General features: G+C 44.8%; 2 protein-coding genes across 2 annotated transcripts in view; one reads left to right on the forward strand and one right to left on the reverse strand.

Moving 5' to 3' along the window:
* The window catches only part of LOC117350631, a 30744-nt gene extending 24802 nt beyond the window's left edge, over positions 1-5942 (forward strand). The window contains exons 16-23 of the mRNA XM_033925051.1: positions 674-771; positions 908-1029; positions 1964-2017; positions 3284-3476; positions 3576-3690; positions 4316-4409; positions 4884-4979; positions 5811-5942. Of these exons, the coding sequence (XP_033780942.1) occupies positions 674-771; positions 908-1029; positions 1964-2017; positions 3284-3476; positions 3576-3690; positions 4316-4409; positions 4884-4979; positions 5811-5920 (882 nt within the window). The 3' untranslated portion in view covers positions 5921-5942. The remainder of the gene's footprint in view (positions 1-673; positions 772-907; positions 1030-1963; positions 2018-3283; positions 3477-3575; positions 3691-4315; positions 4410-4883; positions 4980-5810) is intronic.
* Positions 5943-10571: 4629 nt separating this feature from the next.
* On the reverse strand, positions 10572-21905 carry LOC117349839. Its single transcript, XM_033923444.1, has 3 exons — positions 21790-21905; positions 14447-15192; positions 10572-11685 (listed from the first exon to the last, which is right to left on the reverse strand). The coding sequence occupies exons 2-3, from the start codon at positions 14988-14990 to the stop codon at positions 11471-11473; spliced, it is 759 nt and encodes a 252-aa protein (XP_033779335.1). The 5' UTR covers positions 14991-15192; positions 21790-21905; the 3' UTR covers positions 10572-11470.
* Between the last annotated feature and the right edge of the window lie 5316 nt (positions 21906-27221).

A 27221-nucleotide genomic window follows, 5' to 3' on the forward strand; every position in this document is an offset into this window, starting at 1 on the left:
TGGTCAACGTACCGTAGGTCTGACTGGTTGTCTCTTTACACCTTTGTTGATGAGTTAACTTTGAATATATGACATTTTGCTTTTGAACAGTGATTCGGCATAAACAAAATTGGATTAATACAGCGAGACTTGATTTTTATCTGACATTAGTGGGACTGAAAAGTTGCTAGATGAAACAAACATTTTAAAACTTACCCAGCACTGCTGGCTTATGACTAAGCGATGCTGGGAAACGGAGAATGACGAGGGGACAAATTTGACCCCTGTCCCCGCAGGAACTCAATTTCCCTGTCCTGTCCCCCACGGGTTTTGTCACCGTCTGTCCCTGCTACATTCCTGTAAGCTCTTGCCTTAACGGCACAAGCCTCAAATACTTATGACTTTTAGTGTTTTGAGGCTTGTGCAGATGAGGACGGAGCTTGCAGGAATGGGGTTGGGGACGGGGAGAACATTCTGTCCCCGTGTTCTCTACGGGGAAGAAACCTGCACACATCTCCATGACACGCTGTGCCATCACCAAGTGTCCGCTATTTCCAAATGCATTGTTGTTGTACAGAATTGTACTGAGGGGTGGTGGGAGTGATCGTAGCTTTTAAATATCGGCTTTGAAGATGCAAAGGGAGGCTCGTTGCACTGGGATCTATTGTGCTTTTTTTTTTGTTCCATTCTCTAGTTTGACAGTAACTATTTGATATACGAGAATGATGTGACTTTCGAGCCAGAGATGATGCCTATTGCAGCTCCTGTAATCTCCAGGGATTCTGAGTATAAGTGAGTACCTCGGGATTAGAGCTGCTTTTTTTTTTTTAGTGTTTTTTTTTTTTGGGTGGGGGGGCTGGTGGGGGAGAGGAGGGGCAGATTGGAGAGGGCATTGAATATTTTTTTCCTTGTTGCCTTCTATGTCTAGGTTGACCATACAGTGTCGCTACTCCCTACACGAGGTTGCAAGTGTGTGGCTTGAGCGTAATGTGTCTTATGGGGGATCCAGAGCTCTCTCTGCCAATGTCCTCTATAGAAGCAGAGCAAGAGGTAACCTTGTCAATTGTGCTCTTGTCATGGACACTTTTTAATGGGACTTATTGTAGTGCAGTGGTCTCAAACTCACAGGCCCGCCAGGTAATTTTGAGGCCCTTGGTATGTTTATCACAAAAGTAAAATAAAACAGCTTCTTGATCATGTCTATTTAGCTGTACATGACAATATTATCAAGACTTGGGCCAAAAGGAAAGATTTATAAACTAAAATTTTTTCCTCATGCAAAATATAAGACATTAACTTTTTGTTTTCCTTTGTGATGGATACGTGTATTTTATTGGGGGGGGGGGGGAATTGGATGATTGATATTTTTATTTAATGATTGGATTTCTAATGAAGAATTGTTGGGTGGGGGGGGAAAGGGTTATAATTTCTACTTTAATGGATTATATGTATAAGAATGTCAAGTGCTGTATATTTTATTAGTAATGTAATGTTATATTAATCAGTTGTTTTTCAGTTATATTTCAGTTGTTCATAAATACAGAATAATATATTGTATTTACAGTGATACATGAAAGGAATTCAAGTGTATGTTTTATGAGATCATTTTAAATTTCTGTTACACTTGTGGATGTATGAAAATGAATAAAAAAACAGGAAAATGAAAAGAATTAAAAAAAAAAAAAAAAACCATTTAACTTTTTTTTTCTGAGGCCCTCCCAAGTACCTACAAATCCAAAATGTGGCCCTGCAAAGGGTTTGTGTTTTGAGACCACTGCTGTAGTGTTTGGCTATAGCTGGGGGGTGGATGGAATAGGGCAATTGGTATTTCAGGTAGTGTTGCTGGTTAGTAGTAGAACAAATAACTACTACAGGCATGGATTCTATGCCGTTCTTAAATTCCTAAATTCTAACCTCCACCCCCCACCCCAAAAAAGCTTTCATTAGTAACTCCGTACTGTGACTTTTTTTTTTTTTTTTTTAGCTCTCAGGAAAAGAGCACACCACCCACAGGATGCGAGGCTCAGGATGGCCACAGGTAAGCTGGGTCTAAAGTAGCCAAGGACTCCTGTTTAAACTCCATTGCTGCTCCTAATAATTCTGAGCACCAGCAGGGGTGGCAATTTTAATACTTTTAAAATGACTAGGGGGGCATGTGATGGGAAGTTACGCTCATTTCTTTTAAATCTATTACTTTATATTTCTTCACTGGTACAGTACAAATCTTGTTTCCCGTTTGGAGTAAGTCCTCGCAGTGTAATTTTGAACATAGGTAGCCTTTATGACATCCAAAGGATATCATCTCTTTGCAAACCTATAGGCCATAGAGGGAGCTTGTTTTTCAAACTCTTCCATTGTAGTACATAATCTTAAGCCTTACGAATTGGCTATAAGGGAGGTTCTTCAAAGTTTTCTGATGGAAACTTGAATAATGTAAATCTATCTGTAGGTTTTTTTGTAAATGGTAGTATGAAAACCAATGTTCTTTATAAATCATAATATCCAGAAATGCTATGTGGTGGTCATGAAAATCCATTTTGAACCTAAGATTATGGTCGCATGTATTGAGCCATTCCAAAAACGAATGTAGCCTTGGGACACTACCTTTCCATAAAATAAATATCATCTATATATCGTTTGTATAATCTAATTTCATCCTGATTATTGGTATGTAATAAGGAACTTCTTTTCAAACTCGGCCACATATAAATTGGCGATGTCGGGAGCCATTGAAGCGCCCATGGCTGTACCCTTAACTTGTAAATAAAACCGATCTTGAAAACAAATAATTTTAGAGCCATGGTTGCCATTGTGATAATGAACCTATTAGGTATACGATTATGTATGTTTCTATTACTCGATGTGTTTGCGATTACCTGTAGCGCCTCCGTTTGAGGAATATTTGTATAAAGAGATTCAATATCAAGAGTAACAAGAATCGGTTCTTCTAGATCTCCATTAAAGTCATCTAGAATGTTGATTATATGGGCTGAGTCTCTTAGCAGGGTTTAAAAAAAGGTTTGGATAATTTCCTATAAAGTCCATGGCCTTTATTGGGATGACATAGGGGAATTCACTATTTCTAGGATAAGCAGCATAAAATCTGTTACTTGGGTACTTGTGAGTTGGCCACTGGTCTTCTGTCCCAGTATGGCAACTCTGTTTATTGTAAAGCCACTGGCCTAAGGATTTCTGCTGAGCTATGCTGGGCCTTAGATAAGGAGATGCTGCCAGCACTATCCAGGCTCTCCCCCACCCCCCCCAAAAAAATACACACCAACTCTTTATCTCTCTCTCTCTACAGATGGTACCTATACTGCATTCTATTCAGAAGAGGACTTTCCAGTATTGAATCTGCACACAGAGCCCTTGTTCTTCCAGGCTGAGTTAACTATCCCCCATGGAGCCCTTTCACAGACCTTGATGCTACAGGAGTGCTGGGGAACAGAGGGCCCAGATCCCGATGATGCTCCACAGTGGGACTTCATTGTGCAGAAGTGAGTGACCCCCTGCAACAGGAGGTTGTGGTTTTTTTATTAGGGGACACATCTGGGGATAACTGACATCTGCCCTTTTTTTGTTTGTTTTTTATTCAGCTGCCCAGTCAAGACGCCTACATATGAAACTCTCCTGGATCCTGTAATTATAGAAAGTGTCCGGCAGAGATTTGCAGTGAAGATGCAGTCCCTAGGGGTGCAAGCCCTGGGTCAGGTAACAAGATGGAGTTACCCAGGGTTTTAGTTTTGTGGAGAGAGAGATGGACCAAGATTAAGTCTTGCTTTTCCTGCACTAAATGTTTGTGGTACAACTGTATACCAGGTTTACTCGCACAAGAAAAAGCAACTTAAATTTCAAAGTACCATTTGATACTAGAATGTGGAAAGTGAAGTGGTAACAATTAAGAGGAGATGTAGGCAAGGAATGACGGTTGTGGCTCACTGTGGCTGGTCAAAGGCAAAAATGAGAAGATGGGGTTTTAAGGCAGCTGTGAATCTTGGTGTGGACCCTTCCAGTTGGCGAGGAGCCTGAAGAGGAGCTGTACAGAAGTGTTGATTTTCTAATAAGCCACTGCTGGCTTGCTTAGGGTTACCAGATTTTGTATCTAGAAAGAGGACACGCTGTGGGGGGGGGGGACCACTACATGCATGCACTCCAGAATCAGCCCCGATCTCGACAGGTGGGGAGGGGGTCAAAAACCCGGACAAAGTGCCAGGTTTTGAAAATCTATCTGGACGCCCAGACAGTCCCTCAAGAGGACATGTCTGGGTCAATCCAGATAGCTGGTAACCCCAGGCTTTCGTCCAGTGGTTAATACATGACCTCTTCATTTCTCTAGGTGTTCTTGCACTGCAGCGTCTCGGCCTGCAGCCACACGCGTGGGGATACAGGCAGGTGCAGGAGGAGCTGTAACGATACGGAGCACAGGATGGGTACGTTTTTTCCTTCTGGGGCAGCAGACGGGTCTTGATAAAATAACAGGGAACAGCTGATGTGAATCGATCTTCATATCAACTACCATCTTGGCGAGGGATATCAGACACCCATCTTGACCTGGACATGTCATTTTGGGGTGTGTTGTTTTTTTTGAGGCCATGTCTAGGCATCCAGATGGCTTTTCAAAACCCAGCACTTTGTACGGCTTTTGGAAAAGCTTCCACCTCGGGACCGCGTCGGGAGGACACGTGGGATGCAACATGGTAACATCACACACCGGCATATTCTGTCATTGCAACACACCTGTGCATGCGCAGATGCCCTCCCGATGCGGCTCCGTGCATGAGAACAGGTTGAGGGTTAGGGCAGGGTTTGGGGGTGGAACAATAGTAAAATCTGGCAACCCTGATCTTGGCATATGAGGATGCAGCTAGCCTTATGGTCTTGGTGCTGGATTTGTTTCTCCACAGGCAGTACCTTATCTGGCCTAGGTCAGCAGGCAACATATGTGTCCCTGGGCCCTGTAGCCTTTCAGACTGAAGACCAAGTCGGCTTGAGTCACATGGGTAAGCCTATGAACTTTTTTTTGGGGGGGGGTGGGGGCTATTGAGGGGACTAGACACCAGCTAGTTTACCTTTCTTCCACTTCCCCCATCCTCCCCTGGGGGAACTAATGTAATTAGACAGGTTTGGGCAGACTGAAGTACTTGTATACTGGGCCATTCAAGTGGCAAATGCTCCTTGTAATGGAATAGGTGGAGTCTGGGGAGGGTTGTGCACAGTTGGCTACAGGCCACCAAACAAGCATAAAGGCTCTAGACCAGTGGTTCCCAAATCTGTCCTGGGGGACCCTCAGCCAGTTGGGTTTTCAAGATATCCCTAATGAATATGCATGAAAGAGATTTGCATATAATGGAAGTGACAGCTATGCAAATCTCTCTCATGCATATTCATTAGGGATATCTTGAAAACCTGACTGGCTGGGGGTCCCCCAGGACAGGTTTGGGAACCATTGCTCTAGACCCATGTGTAGCAAACGTTTGAAGCCACGGCACGCTAAACTTGGAGATGGGGCTGGAGGGTCTCCGGACATGCGCATGTGCGAAGGCCCTACAGACAGGGCCCTGAGCTTGCTAATCCTGGAAGGAGAGGTGAGGAGAGGCACACCCTGTAGGCAGTCAGCCAGCATCTCACAGTGCACAGTTTGCGATCCACTGCTCTAGACAAAGGTTGATAGCCCCTCCTGTCTGTCTTGATACCTACTGGTGATACCTACTGGTGCCCAGTTGGGTCATTTTCCAAAATTGTCACTTGCTATTTACATGGCTTAAGTTGATTTGGATGGTACTCTGCTCTTGAATATAATTTTTTTTTTTTTTTTTTTTTTTTTCTTACAGAGGATGAGCCTTGGCACACCTGGATCTGGATTGTGGCTATTGGGTCAATAGTGTTACTCTTACTACTGTTAGGGGGGATGTTTTTCAGTACCTCATGTAACTGCCAATAAAGCACCTTTTTTTCGCTTTGCAGTTTTGTGTCTAACTGATGCTCCCTTTGTCCTGTATGTACAGTGGTAGCTTATAGCAGTGAGAAACATGGTAGCAAGGACAGTGAAGGTTGTAAAAAAGGGGAGGTAAAGTGCAGTTGTGCATTCTGCAAATGGGCTTTAAAGAAAGCATGGGAAGCCTCAGGGCCTGCATGGGAGAAGATGACAGACAGACAGACAGACAAGACTACAAACATTAGAGGTTCTGAGTCAGTTTTTACACCCTAGTCCAGGGGTAGGCAGGTCAGGTTTTCAGGATATCCACAACTATGTGAGGTAGTGCATGCAATGCTAATCCATCTCGTACATATTCATTGTGGATATCCTGAAAACCTGACCTGCCTGTGGCCCCTGAGGACTGAAAATGCCTACCCTAGGTAATCTTGACTCGACGACACTATGTTTCCAATGCTATGCCTTCTAGTGCCTATCAAAAGGGATAAATTTGTTCTTGGCCGGGTACCTGGGCTGAAGATTCTGGGGGTAGCAAAAAAGTCCCTTCTACCAGGACCCTAACCCAGTACTTCTTGGCTTGCTTGATCCCTGTGGTTGAAAGGATGAGACAGAAGGTGCCTCAGACTTCTCATTTTCTCTGCTGCACAGGGAGGGGCCAAGCCCCATTTTGCCATGAGCCATTGCTTTTGCACGATTAAGCCCTCAAGATCCACTCGAAATTGAGGCCCTCTACCAACCCTACATTTGGTTATTTTGGATGGGAGTAGAGAACCTGCCATGTTAATGGCCCAAAGAATGGGAACAGTCATCCCATGACAAAAAATGCCAGTTAAATACTGGCACGAGGGAGGGAAGGGGTTAACCCTGGGCCTAGTGGTACCTGGATACCGGACTGGAAGAGGCAGCACTATTCAATCAGGTTCCTGGAATAAAGTCCTTTTGGTGTTCTAACTTTAACCATCAAGTTTTGTTTGGAACCTAATCTCAACCACTAAATGGGCAACTCCCAACTCTGCCCAGACTTTCAGCAGCACCACTTTTCAGGGGTTGGTGCTGCTGAAAATCCAAGTGGGGCCAGTGCGTTGGTCAAGTCATCTTAATACAGACTTGGTTTAAGGGGCAGTCCCCAGCTTAAGAATGTAGTTGGGTTTGTGTGCAACTCAGAACTTGTAGATTTTAGTTGCTTACCTCTGCTTCCCACCTGACGAAAGGGACAACTGTCCCTAGCAGTGTTCCCTCTAAGGTACAGCATGTACAATGTTCACTGTTCCTAAGGTGGCCCTGCATCATTCCAGAACCTGCTGCAGGAGAAGTGTAGGAGTCTTTGCTACTGGAAGTACTGCTCATCGGAGTCACAACTGCGTTCTTAAGTATGAGTCATACGTAAGTTGGGTGTCTTAACTTGCAGACTGCCTATATTTTTTAAAAAACTCATCTCTTGTCCAAGTTATGCTATAATGTCCTGACTCCCCCCCTCAGATTTTTAATGTTTCAAGTATATTTAAAAATTTTATAACACGCCCAATTGGCCTTCTAGGCAGTAAACATTATGTTAAAACATATATGGGATAACTATACATCCTTTTAAAACAATCATCATTATTAAACATTTTAAAAACGATACAAAAACAGAAGGGGAGAACTACAATTTATCAAGTAAGAAAGAACATATAGGGAAAACAAAAGGAAGGAGTTGGGGGGGGGGGAACTTCTGTGGGGATGGGAGGGTATATTTGACCGTAGAGGACATCAGACCACAGTCCTCTGGAGTTTGCTCTCTTTGTAAACCTGGTATATCTCATGATGGTAATTCTGAAAACTTGCCATGCAAGAATGTGGTTCTCGGCTCAGTCCTTAGATCATACCTTACCAGTTTCCTTTTTAGGACACTGCAAATCTCATACATATTCTTTGTTGATGCATGCAAAATTATTTTCTGGGTACAGAAATGCTCTGGGGGGGGTAACAGTTATGAAATACAAGACTAGATGTTTATCATAGCAGGAAAAGAAGTGGCAGCTATAATCCTAAATCTAAAGCTATTGAGGAAGGGACAAGGGCCTGGCTGTGGAAGGAGCAGGTAGCTAGGGGGCCATGAAACTGGTTCTTAACTTAAAAGCCAGTTTTCAGGGTACCCATAATGGGAGACTTGCATACATATACACCTACATCTTGGTAAAATTTTCATGCATGTTCACTGAAGAGATCCTGATGGCTTACTGGCTGGGTGTATCCTCAGGTTGAAAACCCTTTAAATTAAATTAACAGGGGTAGGAAGAACCCTTTCCATAAAATCTCATACTAAAACATGCAGAAGGCCAGCTAATCTATCCTAGATAAAACACTAAAAAATCTATTTTAATGGGAGACGGGGAAGGCTCTGTTTTTTTTCCTAGTGAAGGATGGGACTAGTACAGTTATAGCCGGCTGTATGTATGACTTACAAGCTGTCTGGCTAGACTGGGGCAGTTTCACTTCTGATTTTTCCTGGTCCTCAGTCAGAGGCATAGCTGTGGCTGTAGATGTGCATATTCACACATAACAGAGGCAGAGAAGGGTAATGTTGCAGTATTAAAACCTATGCTACTTGCCTGTGGCCTGCAATACAGGGATGAGACTTGCTCAGATTCATATTTCTTTCACTTTTAATGTACAAATAAGAGAATACATGCACAGTTGCTCCTCAAAAGGAGGTAGCTTAATGTACTTTTGCTATGGCTGCATTTGCCAGGGTTGTCTTCATAAAGTGGTACATACTCAAATATTATACCAGTACAGTTGTGGAACATCTACATTACTTTGTTCGTAATGGGCCCTCCTCAAACTGCTATAATGTATATTCATCTGCAGTTCCTCGTATTGTGAGTTGCCTTGAACCAGAGCATAAGGATTGCTGCTGCTGCTGGGTCAGACCAGTGGTCCATTGGCCCCAGCCGTCTGCTCCCGCAGGGGCCCTTAGGTCAAAGACCAGTGCCCTAACTAAGACTAGCCCGCCCCAAACTGAGACACCCCCCCCCCCAAAAAAAAAAAACCCCTACTCTACTGCCATATGGATGCCACCTGCAGCCATAAGGGCTAGTGGGGTTGTAGGCAGGTGGGTATAATGGGTTTGGGGTGGGGGGGCTCACCATAACCTGTAAGTGAGATGTTTATCTGACACCCTTCTTGTGAACTTCACAGCTGTGCATTCTAAGGTGCCCCACTGCTCTGTTGCCATGTCTGGGTGGCCAGTCCACTACAAGATTGGCCCATCCCAGGCCCAAACGAGCTTGTTCTGGGCGTTGGGGACTTGGAATGAAATTTTGGTTGAAAATATATAGTAACATAGTAGATGACGGCAGATAAAGACCCGAATGGTCCATCCAGTCTGCCCAACCTGATTCAATTTAAAATTTTTTTATTTATTTTTTCTCCTCCTTAGCTATTTCTGGGCAAGAATCCAAAGCTTTACCCGGTACTATGCTTGGGTTCCACCTGCCGAAATCTCTGTTAAGACTTACTCCAGCCCATCTACACCCTCCCAGCCATTGAAGCCCTCCCCTGCCCATCCTCTACCAAACGGCCATACACAGACACAGACCGTGGTATAAAGATGGATGTTCTGGCAGTATGGATAAGCAATAGTCCAGATTTTTGGAAAAAAAATATATAGTCTAGATGTATTGTGGTGGTTTATTTTTTTTTTTTTTTTTGGGGGGGGGGTTTGAATGAGCATTTTCCTACTGCTGACCATATGTACAAATCAGACTTAGATGTTTGTGTTTGATGCCCCCCTCCACGTGCTTACCCTCAAGTGGAAGGTGGGTCATGCAGTGCTCATGGAGCAATTTAATGCTGGTTCATCAATGATCTATGACATTAAAGTTCGGTCTCGGAAGATAAAGGAGTTTTATGTTAAGTTGGAAAGTGACAAGAGTAAAGAGAAGCGTCATTTCGTACACCGACAATGGAAGTGCTTGACCAGGGTCTGTAGGAGTGGTTTTTCACAGAAATAGTCTGAGGGTGGTGGTATTTTTGGCCCCATGTTGCTTAATCGCAACTCTCAAGCAACCAGAAATGATATTTTATCTGGCATCTACTAATCCCCTTAGGTGCTGTTTGATCGAGTTGCCTGTATTCACTTCCAGCCTTTGCTGTAAGTAGATTGATTGGGTTTTCATGATACAAATCTAGGCGCTATCGATGGACAAAAGCACAGTCTAGCTCCTGCTTACTTACTGGGGCTATCGGGGAGACCTGACCTGTTTTATAGCCACACAGTAGTGTTTTCAACCTGGTCTACACACAGTTGTTTGGATTTTTGGGCTTCCTATAGTGAATATGAAGGAGTCTGGGACTGGTTTTCCTAAGTGTTGAACTACGGTAAGTTTTCTCTTTAATAAAATGCTGAATTATGTTTAGCTGCAGACCTAAGTTATCTCATGTTCGAACCTGCCCGCACTGAGGGTGTTAGCTTGGGCATTCTAGCTTCTTATGGCTATCTCAGCATATGATATTGTATTCCGCCCTCCTGGACATGTAACAGAAAGACTGCAGGACTTAAATAAGTGACCTGCTAGTGTGAGCTTAGGACCAATGATTGTTAAGAAAAGTAACATGTGAAAACTTTTTTTTCTAGAATTCAGTTGTATAGCCAGAAGAATGTATAAATATCTCTGGAACTTCCTGGTTTTGGGACTTCTGAAGCTAGCTTGGGGCTCAGGGGTCTGCATATGCTGATTAAAACATCTGTGCTTTCTTCAAGACTCTAAGTTTTTTGTGGCTGCCCAAAGTGACCTTTCAAATACAGATAAAATTGTATGTTTGTCTTGCTTCCATGGGTAGGAATATAGATCTATTGTGTTGTAGGAAGCCTGAGACCCCCTGACCGAGACTGTGGTTATAGCCTGAGGAGGGGTCCAGGGCAATTGTGCTCACTATTGGCCCATTTCCCCCTAACTTCATCTACAGACTAATTCTATATAGGCAACTGTATCTAGGCTTGCTATATTATAGAGGAGAGGGAGATGTTTTAGAAAACTAAAGCTACAGGTGTGGGGTCATAATAGGGATATTACCGTAGCCTATGCTTCACAAATGTTCATTCTAGTCATGGGTACATGGCAGTGCGTAGAGTTCTAAGTCGGCTCTCGCTTTAACAAAAGCAATCCAGTCCTGGGTGTATCCTGTTGCATGATGCATGTCTGAAGACATACTTGAGACCCAAGTCCTTGCCTACAATCCAGTAAGGCCAGAGCAACCTGGAGCCAATCTGCAATTCTACAGTGATTTGAGTTGGGCATTTCTTGTTTCATTCCAAAGAAGAAATCTTTTTGGCCAAACCTTGAGTCTCAGTGGTCATCTGGGCCTAGAATGCTGTAGGTTCTAGATCACCACTCATGCAAGCGCTAGGCCTGACGTAAAGGAGCTGCTCATACATACACGGTTGCTGACAAAACAGCCTAAGTGGTTTTACTTGCGATTGATCAAACTTCATGACGTAACTTATAATACATACTGGGTATGTGGTCGTCTTCAGGGAGTGTCTGTTTTGGTGCCTCATGGAAACCAGAACCTTCAGCTGGTCTGGGTGGGCTTTACACAAATAGAATCTGTGGCAGTGGGTTGTCCTAGTGCCTGACACAGTTTCTGGGCCTCCATCTCGGAGTAGTGGCTGCATGTGGTCGCAGAGACTGTGATACACTGATGGATGACTGGAGCACTTGTTTCTGTTTCTTCATCGCTTATCTCCACACACGGGCTGAAATCCACTTCCTCTTCTGATTCACCATCTGTAAAAACAAGGAGCTCTGAAATTTGGGTGATGGGGAAGGGTGAGGGGTGTGGATTGTGGAAGTTATCTAGCAAAGTTGTTTATCTGGAACCAGCTTAATCGGACACAACTAGGTCTTTGTCATTAAAGAACTAGATTTACATGTTAGACAAGGTAGAACAAGACCCCTCACTAGAAGGGGGCTTTGTGTCACAAAAAATGCATTTTCTAAGTGACAATTATAGTGTAAAATAGTCACTATTATTGATGGTTTTATATATATATTTTTTTATAAATCTATTCACACTTACTTTTCTACTTAAGTAACCTAAGCCCTGCATGATAGGTCAGAAAAGTGCTCTCAGAACTAATGTGACATTCTGAGCGTCAATGTCCCCCCCCCCCCCCCCGTCCTCCCTTTGCCACCATCTCCTTAGTTTAGAGCAGGTGTTCTCAGCAAAGTCCTTGAGACACAGCCAGCCAGCCTTTCAGAATACCCACAATGAATATGAATGAGAAATGTATATACAAATCCATCTCGTGTATATTCATTGTGGATATCCTGAAAGGCTGGCTGGGTGTGTCCAGAGAATTGGATTGAGAGAGAGCCTAGTTTAGATCTTAGAGTGCTTTGGGGTGGCATATGGGTTTATGCATCTGGTAAATCATGCTGTAGATGTAAGCAAATTATTGGAAACACTTTTAAAACAGAAAATGGTCAAGTTTCTGGAATCCTGTGGATTACAGGACCGGAGGCAACAAGGATTCACTAGAGGTAGGTCTTGTCAGACAAATCGGATCAATTTCTTTGACTGGGTGACCAGAGAATTGGATGGAGGATGTGGTGGATTTAGATTTTAGCAAAGCCTTTGACAGTGTTCCACACAGATGTCTAATAAATAAACCAAGTGCCCTCGGGATGGGTCCCAAAGTGACGGGCTGGGTCAGGAACTGGTTGAGTGGCAGGCGACAGAGGGTAGTGATCAATGGAGATCGCTCTGAGGAAAGGGATGTCACCAGTGGTGTGCCTCAAGGGTCTGTTCTTGGGCCTGTTCTTTTTAACATTTTTATAAACGATATCGCTGAAGGGCTGTCGGGTAAGATTTGCCTCTTTGCGGATGATACGAAACTCTGCAATAGAGTAGACACGCCAGATGGTGTGAATAACATGAAGAAAGACCAGGTGAAGCTTGAAGAATGGTCTGAAATTTAGCAGCTAAAATTTAATGCTAAGAAATGCAAGGTCATGCATTTGGGCTGCAAAAACCTGAGAGAACGGTACAGATTAGGGAGTGAAGAGCTTATGTGCATGACAGAAGAGACACCCAAGGGACTTGGGTGTGATTGTATGTGATGATCTTAAGGTGGCCAAACAGGTTGAAAAGGTGACGGCGAAAGCTAGAAAGATGCTAGGTTGCATAAGGAGAGGTATGGCCAGTAGGAAAAAGGAGGTATTGATGCCTCTGTATAAGACTCTGGTGAGACCTCATTTAGAATATTGTGTACAATTCTGGAGGCCGCAGCTTCAAAAAGATATAAAAAGGATGGAGTTGGTCCAGAGGAAGGCTACTCTAATGGTGCGTGGTATTTGTCATAAGGTGTATGGGGACAGATTTAAAGATCTCAATCTGTATCCTTTGGAGGAAAGGCGGGAGAAGGGAGATATGATGGACTTTTAAATGTCTACATAATGTAAATGCGTATGAGTTGGAGTCTCTTTCATTTGAAAGGAAACTCTGGAATGAAAGGGCATAGGATTAAGTTGAGAGGTGACAGGCTCAGGAGTAATCTAAGGAAATACTTTTTTACAGAGAGGGTGGTAGATGCGTGGAACAGTCTCCCGGAAGAAGTGGTGGAGACAGACTGTGTCTGAATTCAGAAGGGCCTGGGATAGGCACCTGGGATCTCTCGGAGAGAGAAAGATAATGGTTACTGTGGATGGGCAGACTGGATGGGCCATTTGGCCTTTATCTGCCATCATGTTTCTATGGCCATGGGAAGGATGTGGTTCGGTCAGGAGAATTCTCAGAATTTACATGCAAAGTTCTAGAATATGGCAGATCGGTGCCTAATTTAGGTGTGAGATTAGTGGTTAAAGCTACAGCCTCGGCACCCTCAGGTTGTAGGTTTAAACCCATGCTGCTCCTTGTGACCCTGGACAAATCACTTAATCCCTCCCATTGTCCCAGGTACATTAGATAGATTCGGCAAGATATAAGAATGTACATAACATAACCTTCATTGCTTCTAAGCCTAGGATAGCTGCTCTATGCTACCATCTTGGATGATGTCACTCGCTTGTGAGGCTGATTCTGTCCTTCCTATCAGTACGACAGTGTTGGAGGGAAAACGAGGGAAGCGGACCTTATCTTTAACGCTATAGACGGCATTAAAAATAGAAGGAAGTACTGGCAGAATAACACAGCAGCAGAGCAGGGAGACGGCAGTATAAGTCTGACTGGGCCATCCAGACTGTCCAGTTCTTCTTGTCCACACTAATAAGCGGATGCCCTGTCTGCCAGCTATGGAGTGTGCCTGCTTGTGGGATAACTACACTGAGCTGTGGCAGTCTGTTATCTTGTTCTGTACTCTACCTCTGGGGAAGAGGGGCATACAGGGCCCCACCCATGTTCTCCTCCCTAGCCATACAGATTTTATAATCTGACCCTTTATATTTTCACAGTGTGCTAGTAAACCTGCCAGACAGACCCAGATAAACGACTGCCTGTGGATTTCTAGATGTGTTTTGCAGTGCAGGCAAAGTCCCGGTGCCGACCTACCTTCCGGTTCTTCCGGTCTTCCCGCCTCACCGGAGCTCTGCGAGGGCAGCTCTTCCTCCGAGATCGCCCCTCTTTCACTGAAGGCCCTCTGGAAGGACTGGGCCAGGCAGTCGGTGATCTCTCGGGCCCTCTTGGTGCTCTTGCAGAGGAAAGCCCGGCACTGGAGCTGGCCCCGGTGCTTGTGGACGTAGAGGAAAACGTCGGGCTTCTGAGCGTCGGCCGCGCAGCAGGCGATGTCGCGCAGGTACGTCTTGGTGATCTGGCGGCCGGTGGCAATCTCCTTTACCTCCAGGTAGCGCGGCCGCACCACCAGGGCATGCTCGGCGATGCCCGTCAGGCCTGTCAGGCCAGCAGCCAGATGAGCCACTGCCTCCCGGGTCTGCTCCACCTGCAGGGAGTAAATGTGCTCCATCCCCAAATACTGTACCTTAAAGAGAGGGTCTCCATGCGACAGCTGTGAAATTCTGCCCTGGGAGAACCTCTGGCGAAGGATGGCAGGCGAGTTTTTTATCCTGTTCACCAGATGGGAACTGCTGAACGACATTTCTCCCTCTTTTTCCCCCCCCCCTGGTTCTATTGTCGTCTGTCTTCCATTATGCTCAATCTCTGTCCTTTTCGTCTCTCTTTTCCTCTACTGCAGTTTACTGATTTTTCCTTTTTCCTCTCATTGTTTCTGTTTTAGCTTTGCCCATCCTCGAACGTTGTCCCTTGTGCTCCTCCAAAACTTCCTGGAGCTTCACGGGATCCTGAGAAGAAAACGGATTGCGTTAAACACCCAGATCCTAGAACTGACATGCTGGTGCTTTTTGCAAGGGTGGGCACTTCCTCACCTTGACATCATTTACCCTTTCGCTCCAGGAGACGGAGCCTGAAGGCACTAGGTGGTTGGGGTTTGTTTTTTTAAATACTCTCATAATACAGGTGGCAGGCTGAAATCCTATCCAGAGAGCCAGCGGTACGGCCAGAGATTAGGACAGAGGCACAAGGAGAGAAGTGATTTAGTGAATTCAGCCTAGACAGACCTAGAAATCGGAACCATAGCTCCAGGTTTAAAGAACATAACTAGAGATTTATTTATGTAGATTTTTATCCCGTCCTCCCAGTAGCTCAGAACGGTTTACAAGTAAACATTCACAATGGAGTGAATTGGACATACAAGATTATACAATAGATTTAAATACTTGGACATACGAGACTGTGCAGCAGTTTAGATATAGGGACTATACAGCAAATTAAGAATAGTAGTTTAAATACAAGTAGTTTAGTTTGGATACGAGTTATTTGAGTATAGGCTGAGAGTGGACTATACAGAAATTTAGGCAGAAGATTAGAATGGAGAAAGAAGGGTAGAGGTGGGGTTTAAGGGGTTGGGTGTAGACTGAGGGTGACTTTTAGTTGAAGAGGAGGGTCTTAACCATTTTCTGGAATGTCATAGACCCTGCCTACTCTTGGGTGCCATGTATTAACTTGGGATTATACTAAGGTCTGTGTTCGTGGTGCATCCAGGGCCGGCTTAACTGTTGGACCAGGTGAGGCACTGGCTCAGGGCACCAGCAACAGAGGATGCCAAAATCCCCAGCTTCTGACAGCACCTGGTAGTGGTTAAGCTTTCTCTTCCTCCTTCGGTCCAACGTCTCTTCCCTTCTCTCATACCCCCATGACCCAGTCTCTTTCTCTCCCCTCTGCATCTCGCTGTGGGTCTGGCATTGTTTCTTCTCCTCTCTCCTCCCCACCAAGATCCTATAAACCGCATGCAAGTTGCCAGCATAGTCTCTCTCTCTCTCCTCCCTTTGCACCCTTCCCGATGGGTCTGTCATCCTTCCTTCTCCTCTCTGCCCTCCCCGCTCCAGGGTCCTGTAAACTGTTTGCAAGTTGCCAGCAGCAGCAACCTGAAGACAGACTTTTTTGCCCAAGCCTTGGGTCTTTTTTTTTTCTGCTGTGTCCCACCCAAGGAAATTGCATCAAAGGAGGTGGAACATGGCAGTGGGACGACCTAGATTCTGGGAAAGGGTAGCCTGTTTTCAGGTTGCTGTTGCTATAACTCACACACAGTTTATAGGACAGCAGGGAGGGTGCGGATGGGACAGAGAGAGAGAGACATTTTGCCGGGAGTGGGATAGGGAGAGATGCTAGACCAGTGGTCTCAAACTCGCGGCCCGCCAGGTACTATTTTGAGGCCCTCGGTATGTTTTATCATAATCACAAAAGTAAAATAAAACAGTTTCTTGATCATATGTCTCTTCAGCTATAAATTACAATATTATTATTATTATTGAGACTTGGCCAAAAGGAAAAATTTATAAGCTAGATAGAGTTTTATACCTCATGCAAAATTTTATTTTCTTTAATAAGACATTAATTATTTTTTCTGCAGCCCTGCAAAGAGTATGAGTTTGAGACCACTGTGCTAGACCAAATGAAAGAGGAAGGGAGGAATGCTGGACTGGGGGGGGGGAGACTCGCTGATACAAGCTAGATCAGGGTACCAGAATCCCTTGAGGTAGCCCTGGAGGTGGCTGAACAGGGCAAAAGGGAGTCAAGGAGCACAAAACTCACTCCCAATATGTTATCTCCTTCTCGGCCACAGGGCCAGGGGTTGTGTCCCACAGGGCACGATTACAGCTGCTAAGGATCTACCAATACCTACGAGGAATTTAGGAAGGGCCTAAAAACACACCTGTTCCTGAAATACCTAAACAACTGACCTGCTCTTCTCTCTCTCCTCAATAACGGCCCTCCTGACCTCTTACCCTTTTCCTCTCTCCCCTCTTAAGTCCGCCTAGAACTTTATGGTTCTGTGATATATACAAACTGTTACTGTTATCATATCGTAATTTTTGCTGTATATTTTGAATTGCACGGCCTTCTCCTAACAGGCCCACTTGGAAATTTCTTCCAATCTGTATACCGTATACTCTTGCTCAGCAAATTGTATATCTATAATTTTGCTTCCTTAATGTTTCTGCACTCTGTATTTCCTATGACTTATCTGCACATTGTAACTCGCTGAATGTCCAGCTCTCTTGATTGTAAACCGCCTAGAAGTCGCAAGATTGTGGCGGTATAGAAGAATAAAGTTATTATTATTATTATTGAAGTGGTACCATTAAGCCCAAACCAGAACGTTAGTTGCTCAGGGCAGGCAGGCGATACAGGGTTCTCTCTTTCGGTGGAATAAATGGTCTGTCTCTGCCTTGCTCTCTCTCTTCCCCCCCTCCCCACCCACCCCCAATCGTGTTTTCTTTATCTCTCAACTGAAAGCATGTGATGCCTCAATCTGATTCCAGAGTCTGTGTGTTGGGTGTGCATGATTTCTGAAACTTGTGACTGTGCTGTATGTATTTGTATGATTATGAATGGTTTATTGGGAATGGCCTTGGTTTGGCAGGTATAAATATGCAAATAAATGTCTATATGTATTAGCACATTTATAGTCCTTGAAACCAAGTCGATTACGAAACAGCAGCAGCAATTAGCAGAACTTCTAGCTTAATAAATGCGCATTGGTTGCTTATTTTGCTTTAAGCAACGAATGCATTTTGATTGTTATACTGTATGTTCTATTAATTATAGCTGTTGTTTTGTAATAAATAAAATCAAAGACCATATACGGCTGAAGCTCATCTTACAGAAAAAGCTTGCTGAAATAATCCTTAAAACATTTTGTAAAATGTTAAAAAATACACCAGGATCAAAATAATGTAGGAAAAAAGTAAACAAACACTACTGCTGCCCCCAAACCTATTGCTACTTCCACCCATCTCTCCCCACCCCCTTTTCTTCCAGCGGTTGATTCCACCCTCCCTTCCCCCCCCCCACCAACTGCTAAAGACTCATCCTCTCTCCCATCTTTTCTCTCCCCCTCACCTTCTGCTGTTGCTCCAATCTCTTTCTTCTCCACACCCCAGCCCCATTTGCCGTCTCAACGACTTAACCCCCCTCTGTCTCCTTCCCTTTCCCCCCATCCCCTAATGCCTCATCCTCTCTCCTTTACCCTCTCCGCAGTGGAGGGTTTTAGCACTTGTGCACCTGAGCTAGCTCTCCTTGTAAGTAAGGACTTCACAGTCCCTCTGGTGCAGACTATCTCTTAATCACTTCCCCTGTCCCTCCCTTCCACCGGCTTAGATCAGCCTGGACCAGTCCTTCCCACGCTCTGTCTGTGCCACCCCTGATAAAAATAGACGATAAAAAGAAACCAGTTTTGCCAGGGCAGAGCTCAAGGGCAGCTGTGCAGGGGATGATGGGCTGGGGCGTGTCCCTCAGTGTCATCTGTAAACAACCTCCCCCCCCTTCCACAAACACACACAGGCAGACACACACATGGAGAGGCACACGCAAACATAGGTACACGTGGTCACACATAACAGTAAAGGAGAAAACCCACAAGAATAGCATTTGCTAACAGAAGTATTAGTACAAAATAATGAGGGTGATTTTTGCTCTTTTAGCTCATCTTGCCAAAGTATCTTAGACACTGTTTATAGAATCTTCACTTAAATTATAATAGTGCTCTAACTCTAGCCAACGTTTACTGAATCACGCCTACTGGCACATATCTTGACTTAGAGGGGGAGGTGCCCAGGGTGGGGGGGCACACCCCACACACACACTGCCCTGTTCTCTGCACACCCGTCTCTTCCTCACAGCCCCTGCCACATGCACCCGTCCCCTGTACTGTTTTAAATTTTCCCAAGGCGAGCAGCGTCTCCAACTTGCTGCCCACTCCGGCCTCGGCTCTTCCTCTGACATCACTTCCTGGTCCCGCAACCCGGAAGTGACATCAGAGGGCAAGCCAAGGACAGCGCAAGCAGCAAGTTGGAGCCGCCGCTCGTGCCGGCGAAGAGGTAGGGGGGAGGAGAGCTTAAAATTTTATTAAAAATTTGATGCAATCGCTTATCTGGACTTCTAAGCGAGTTACATGTAAAAAAACAGGGGAGCTAAAATAAACATCAGACTCTTATGATGCTGTGGCAGTGGTGTGAGATCAGGATCTTTCCCCTCAAGAGCAGCTCACTGGTGATGGCTTGCGTCGGCAGAGATTGACCTTCTCATGCCCGATGTCCTAAGTGCCATTCAACGCCACCTGGCTTATTTCATATGTTTTGGTCTTGCGAGAGAATATTTTAAAATGTATAACCACCTTGAAATAAATAAGGTGGTATATCAGATTGAAACTTAAACATTTTAGTCTTTTGTTGGATTATATCTACGGGCGGTCCTGCAGAAACAGATTCCTCGGCGGGCGGATGTTCTGCTTTTTTTTTTTTTTTCCCTCGGGTCTCCAGGGGAGAATAAGTTGTTGCCACAAAAAGCTTCTTTGGTTTTTTGTTTTGTACCATTTTCATTAAAAATATTTACAAAAAAAAAAAAAAAAAAAGAGCTTCTTTACTGGCTAGGAAATGTATTCTCTTACTTTGGAGACAGGCAGAGGTTCCTAATGTAGAGAAATGAAATGTTTACTTTGTTGAAATTTGAATACTTGGACGTTAAAAACTGTGGCCCTGGCTGGTGGCGTAAATTTATGGCTAGTTGGGCTCCCGTATGGGATAACTTGACCCCCCTAGAGCTCGAAGCGCTCTTTTGAGTTTTTGACACTGGACTGCTTGGGTGGGTGGGTGGATTCTTGGTTTGCTATTGTTGAATTTTTAAAGCCTCCGCGAAGAGACCACACGCTAGACTTTCTTGTCTGTCTGGTCTTTTTGTACGTTGAGGATGGTTGTGGTAGTCGTAAGATTTACTGTACTGTGATAAAATCCCCCCCCCCCCCCACCAAAAAAAAAAAAAATACAGACTACCGGCCTCTTTTACAAAGCCTTGCTAGCGGCTGCCCTGCACTAACGGCCCCGAAGCCCATAAAGATTTTAAAGGGCTTTGGGGCTGTTGCCGCGTGGCTTTGTAAAAGAGGCCATAAATTTAACAACAACAAAAAAAAAAAGTTAAAACAGCGTTAAACGAATAATACTTAAATAACGTGAGATGCAGTTAAGATAGGAATGGAGAAGAAATAAGGGGTGCACAAGAGAGTCGGGGGTTGCCGAAAGTTGTTTCTTATGGAAGTTAAAAGACAGATGGAAAATGGGCAGAAATCGTGTTTATGCATATTTGAAAATTCTCAATTAAAAAAATAAAAATACAGAAATAGCCCCAATTATCTTGAGTGCTAAAGGCATGATTGCAAAGAACTTCAAATGCACCCCAGTATTTTTCTGGATGTGGCTCGCTTTGACGCGTTGGTTCCTGCTTATAAAAAAACAGGGAGAGGAAACTTGGGAAGACGGACTGTATCCAGCATCCTTTGGCTTCAGAGTGTCATAGTACGGAGACAATGACTCCCAAGATTAAAACAAAAACATGCACAGAGATTGTCACACAGGGAAAGAAATACACATCCCCTGATAGACACAGAAATACTGAACTATGCAGACACACAACCACTCCTAAGCCTTAGATTCTCCCCCCCCCCCTCCTCTCTGGTCCTTCCCTGACTTTCTTTGCTGGGGCTGCTGCTCGTCTCTCTAAGGGCTGTCGGCAGGCAGAGCTGGAGATGTAAGCAGGTGCGGCTGGCTGGGTCCCAGGTGGGATGGAGGATCTGCATTCCAGGGAGACATCACAAGCTCTGCTTACGTCAGGGGAGCCTGGCACTGCCCAATACCATCCCGAGTCAGTGATGGGTCCCAGGCAAAGTACCCAGTGGGACCGGTTTTCTGTGCGTAGCATCTTATGCTAGGGAGGGGGAACCCAGCTTCATATCAAGGCCACACTTAGTGGTGATATCACTGATGATAGCTTAGTCCTGTGTCCTAGAGGTGTTGGGCTTTGTGTCCTTGTGCCGTTCTTATACCAGTGACAGGGTCTGGCCATCCAGTCCTAGAAATGGCAAACTTTGAGGTTCATTTCGAAAGCACTTAGATACACAGAGTACCTTAGTCGTAAATGACGGCGGATAAAGACCCGAACGGCCCATCCAGTCTACCCATTAGTTATTCTCATATAAAATAAATGATGTCTCTTCTTTGATATTTCTGAGCCATAGACTAAAGTCCACCTGGTATCGTCCTAGGTTCCAACTTTGTGTGTCTTAAGTGCTTTGAGAATGAGCTCCTTGGTGTCCCTGTGCCCATCCTCTCAGCCATCCAGTCCCAGGAGTGACGGGGTCTGCAGCACCCCTGTGCCCATCTCCTGGTCCTTTCGAGATCCTGTGCCCTGCTCTGACCTTGCCGCTTCTCAGTCTCCCTGGCGAGTTGATCACATTTGCCTGTGCCAGTGCTGCAAAAGCATTTTTTTTTCCAGCCCATTTCCAAAGTGATTCAGCTGCTTTCCCCCCACCCAAGCCTTTTTCTTACCTCTCTCCATACTTGGATGGGCGCCCATTAATTTTGAAGTCCCCTTTTCCTCCTCTTTCAGACAGGGTGCCCGCCGGCTGCTGCCCTGGAGAACTCAGCAGAAGACTGGAGATAGGTGCCCCGCCCCTAAAGAAAAAAAACACCACACACCAGTACTCTTAACCCTGTAAATGCTGATTCAAAACAGGTCCGAGTCTGTTGCATAACTCTCTCTAGCCTTGTACATTGTGGAATGTGTTTTCAGAGGGATGAGTAGCAAATGATTTGAAACATCTAATATAGAAGAATTCGGCAGTGCTACACATTTACATAGCATCACTGAATATACTGTATCTATATATATATATCTCATATCTATATATATATATCATCTTTGCAGTGGATTACCTAAAATCTGTTTCCTCAGAGAACTGTGCCCAGAATGTAACATTAAGCAATGATAGGACAGAGTTTCTTGTCTCCGCTATGGATGATGAAGGGAAGGTGCATAGGGATATATATGTGTGTGTATGTTGTGACCAGTCAGACCCGGGCTCTGCCAAGGTCCCAGTTAAGTCAGGGAAAAATGTAAAAGTAAAATCCCGGAAGGAAAATGCCAGGATTTCCCAGGATGATAATGTGGGGGATAATGCCAGTGGCCACCAGGAGGAGCCAGATTTATCTGAAAATGAAGGGAGTGAGTTTTGTCCTAGTCACCACCAGGGGAGCTCAAGAGGTCCCTGGTCTTCTGCTGACACCATCAGAACAGGACACATCCCTAGGGTAGATAAGCCAGGAAGCCGGTTAGGGAGGAAGTTTAAGTCTTGCCTCCCTAAGGATCCACCTGAGCCAAGCAGGGACAACAGACCTGTACCAATGGAATGGACTGAGGCTGAACAAGCAGAGGACGTATCACTTCTGAGCGAGGAGCCTATGGATTTTCAAGAAGCCTGTTCTGGCATTGAATCCAATTATCCTGAGCTTATGCAGGTGGACTTGGCTTCTAGCCACAAACAGTGAGTGTGTTTTCTTTTGGACTGTTTTTTGTGTGCTGTTTTTTTCTTTTCCTTTTCTCTGGAATGTTGGTTTTCTTGAGAGAAGGCTTGGAGAGAGTGGGGTGAGGTTTTGCTTCCACCTTGGGAGGGAATTTGAAAGCCTATTGCTCTCTCCTATTCCTGGCAGTCCCATATTGTTGCCAGAGGCTTTCCTTTATTTTTCTTTTTGCCTGAGAATGAAGGAACTTGAATGCTGAACTTTAATTTTGATTTGATAAAACACCTGCTTTGGAGCAGGCAATGCTAGCTCTAGTGAGCTGAGGACTCAGGAGCTAATTGGGACTTAATAAGTAGAAGAAGAAAGTTTGAAGCAGATTGTAGTTTGCTTTATTTTTGCCCATTTTGGCAGGTTTTTTTTTTCTTTTTTCTTCTTGAATGCTGTAAGGAACCCTGACACATGTTATAAAAATTGAAGCATTACTTACCTGTCCTAAGGAGTGAGTAAAATGGAACATTTCTCTTAACTACACCTTTTGTTGGGACTTTATTTTTGGTTGTATTTGATTGTGAGTGCTATTGAAGAGTCCGGTCCTGCAGGGTGACTCCATGCCGGGTCACACGCTAATGCACTGTATGTTGTAGCCACCGGAATCTCTACTGAGCCCTGCACTGGGCTATAGTGGTGGCCACAATGTGTGTTGGCCATAGGGGTAGAAAATAAGAGCTATTAATTATCATTAGGATGACTTTTATTTTTATTACCATTATGATCTAAATTTGTATAGCGCATTCTTTGAACCTGCATATGCAATATATCAAATCCATGACCCCTTACTGAAACATACAGAGGATCATTCGATAACAGGGGTGCTTCTGTGGGGCCTATGCTATATGGGAAAGGAGACACCTACTTTCCTCTCCTCCTCTCTGCCCACCCACCTCTTCAAATCTTTGCCAGCAGTGAGAAGCATCTCCTACCTGTTGCTCGCGTCGGCCTCGGCTCTCCTGACATCACTTTCTAGTCGTGGGACCGGAAAGTAGCGTTTGAGGGACGGCTGAGGCTGGCGTGAGCAGCATGTCGGAAATGCTGCTTGCTGCCGGTGAAGAGGCATGCGTGGGTGGGGGAAGAGTGCGGGAGATGCACAACGTGGCAAAATAACAGATACCACCTCCCTGGGCACCTCCTTCTCTTGCTAAACCCCATTTAATTCTGGAAATATGCATGTAACCTATAGTTTTCTATAAGCTATGCACCCATCCATACTCTGCCTTTGTGTATAGCCATCTGCACTATGTTAAGATATAGGAATATTTACAGAATACACTTTGGGTGAATTTTCAGCATTTACACACTATGTGCATACTAAGATGCATATAAGCCACTATTCTAATTATTTTCTCACATAATTGGTGTGTAAATGTTAGCTTTCACTTTACAGAATTATCCTCCCCCTTTTCTTAGGAGCTTACAAGCCAGTCTAGACCAGGGGTAAGTAATTCCAGTCCTCGAGAGCCACAGGCAGCTCAGGTTTTCAGGATATCCACAATGAATTTGCATCTCAAGGAGGCAGTGCATGCAAATCCATCTCATACATATTCATGGTGGATATCCTGAAAACCTGAGCTGCCTGTGGCTCCCGAGGACCAGAATTACCTACCCCTGGCTAACAATACACAGCAAGGAGAGGCTTATGTTAAAGTGGAGAAGACATCAATAAGGAAAAAGTGAATTTAGCTGTTAATCGAGGAAAGGAAGATTTAATTCCAGAAAGGAATCATGGGGGGGTGATTCTGTATCAGACCCTTTGTTTGAACAATAGCAGTAGGCTTCCAGGCCCAGGACAGCGACCGAGTCTCCAAACGTAGTAAGCCAGCTATAATTAAAGATAATAAAGAAAACTAGCTCTGAGAAAGGCCCATGACCAGCAGACTCCAGCCAGTGTTGTGTTGTTGCTTGTCACTGTTGATTGTCTGTGAACTTGTGGGCGGTTTCTATTTTTGATGATTAATTCAAATTGTAATCTGTCTGACAACTGTTGGAGACTGTGTCATTTGAACATATCTGGTGGACCCTAAGAACATAAGAATTGCCGCTACTGTCCCCACAGAAGCCCTTATTGACCAATGCCCTAATTGAGTCTAGCCTTACCTGCATGTCTTTGTTTTGGGATATGATTTTCTCTTTGATGTCCAATATTTGTGGGGTGATCATTGTAAAAAGATATGGGAAGATATGAAACCAGTTGGCGTGCCTAATAAGTTCCATAATCTGATAGCAACCAGTATTACAGCTGCTCGATTGGGTTGGCAGCAGGATGGTGACAAGTAGCAACTCCAACATGCACACAGATATTGCTGTATGTCAGATTTGAATTTAGCAGCATTACATAAGAATATAAGATTTGCCGCTGCTGGGTCAGACCATCGTGCCCAGCAGTCCGCTCACACATAAGAACATAAGAAATGCCTCTGCTGGGTCAGACCCGAGGTCCATCGTGCCCAGCAGTCCGCTCACGCGGTGGCCCAGCAGGTCCAGGACCTGTGCAGTAATCTTCTATCTATACCCCTCTATCTTCTTTTCCAGTAGGAATTTGTCTAATCCTTTCTTGAAGCCCAGTACCGTACTCTGCCCAATCACGTCCTCTGGAAGCGCATTCCAGGTGTCCACCACACGTTGGGTAAAAAAGAACTTCCTAGTATTTGTTTTGAATCTGTCTCCTATCAACTTTTCCGAGTGCCCTCTTGTTCTTTTATTATTCGAGAGTTTGAAGAATCTGTCCCTCTCCACTCTCTCTATGCCCTTCATGATCTTATAAGTCTCTATCATATCCCCTCTAAGTCTTCTCTTCTCCAGGGAAAATAGACCCAGCTTCTCCAATCTCTCAGCATATGACAGGTTTTCCATACCTTTTATCAGACGCGTCGCTCTCCTCTGAACCCTCTCGACTAATGCCATATCCTTCTTAAGGTACGGCGACCAATATTGGACGCAGTACTCCAAATGCGGGCGCACCATTGCCCGATACAATGGCAGGATAACCTCTTTCGTTCTGGCTGTAATACCCTTTTTGATTATACCAAGCATTCTATTCGCTCTCTTAGCGGCCGCTGCACACTGTGCCGTCGGCTTCAATGTCATGTCCACCAATACCCCCAAGTCCCTTTCCTGGGTACTTTTATTTAATAATATCCCTCCCATTGTATAGTTGTACCTCGAGTTTCTGCTCCCCACAGCGGCTCTTAGGTCAAAGACCAGTGCCCTATTAGAGTCTAGCCTTACTTGCATACGTTCTGTTCCAGTAGGAACTTATCCAACCTTGTCTTGAATCCCTATAACAGCCTCCGGAAGAGCCTTCCAGATTTCTACCACTCTCTGGGTGAAGAAGAACTTCCTTACGTTTGTACGGAATCTTTTCCCTTCTAACTTTAGCGAGTGCCCTCTCGTTCTCTTCACCTTGGAGAGGGTGGACAGTCTCTCTTTCTCTACTAAGTCAATTCCCTTCAATATCTTGAATGTTTCGATCATGTCCCCTCTCAGTCTTCTCTTCTCAAGGGAGAAGAGGCCCAGTTTCTCTAATCTCTCACTGTATGGCAACTCCTCCAGTTCCTTAACCATTTTTGTTGCTCTTCTCTGGATTGGACCCTTTCGAGCAGTCCTATATCCTTTTTCATGTACGGCGACCAGTGTTGGATGCAGTATTCCAGGTGAGGGCATATCATGGCCCGTTATAACGTCATGATAACCTTTTCAGATCTGTTTGTGATTCTTAATCATTCCTAGCATTCTGTTTTCCCTTTTTGCCGCTGCAGTGCATTGCGCGGATGGTTTCATTGACTTGTCTACAAGTACTCCCAAGTCTCTTTCCTGGGTGCTCTCTCCGAGTATAGCTCTGGACATCCTGTATTCGTGCATATGATTTTTGTTACCAACATGCATCATCTTGCACTTATCCACGTTGAACCTCATTTGCTATTTCGCGGTCCTTTCCTTGAGCGTATAATGAAGGCAATGTATGCAAATCAACTTTATGCATATTCATTGTGGATATCTTGAAAACCTGACTGGCAAGGGGGTACTCCAGGGGTCACAACCTGGTTCCAATAGAACTGGATAGGAGAACAGAGCAGGCAAGGACCAATAGGCCCAAAACATCTTGGGAATTTGGAGATTCGTTTGAATTCCATCCTCTGATCTCAGCTGTAACGGACTCTCACCTAAGAACATAAGAACATAAGCAGTGCCTCCGCCGGGTCAGACCATAGGTCCATCCTGCCCGGCAGTCCACCCCCGCGGCGGCCCAAACAGGTCAAGTTTTATGTACAAGTTTATGTTCCCTCTTTGTCAGGCATAAGAACATAAGCATCGCCTCTGCTGAGTCAGACCATAGATCCATCATGCCCAGCAGTCCGCTCCTGCGGCGGCCCCCCAGGTCAATGACCTGTAAGTGATCTAAAGCA

This window comes from Geotrypetes seraphini, chromosome 16 (assembly GCF_902459505.1).
Source record: "Geotrypetes seraphini chromosome 16, aGeoSer1.1, whole genome shotgun sequence".
In the NCBI taxonomy this organism is placed as follows: domain Eukaryota; kingdom Metazoa; phylum Chordata; class Amphibia; order Gymnophiona; family Dermophiidae; genus Geotrypetes; species Geotrypetes seraphini.

Coding starts and splice junctions, on each gene's coding strand:
- LOC117349839 (XM_033923444.1), bottom strand. CDS start 14,990: ATGTCGTTCAGCAGTTCCCATCTGGTGAACAGGATAAAAAACTCGCCT. Junction 11,686..14,446: donor AAGACCGGAAGAACCGGAAG/GTAGGTCGGCAC, acceptor TTGTTTTTACAG/ATGGTGAATCAGAAGAGGAA.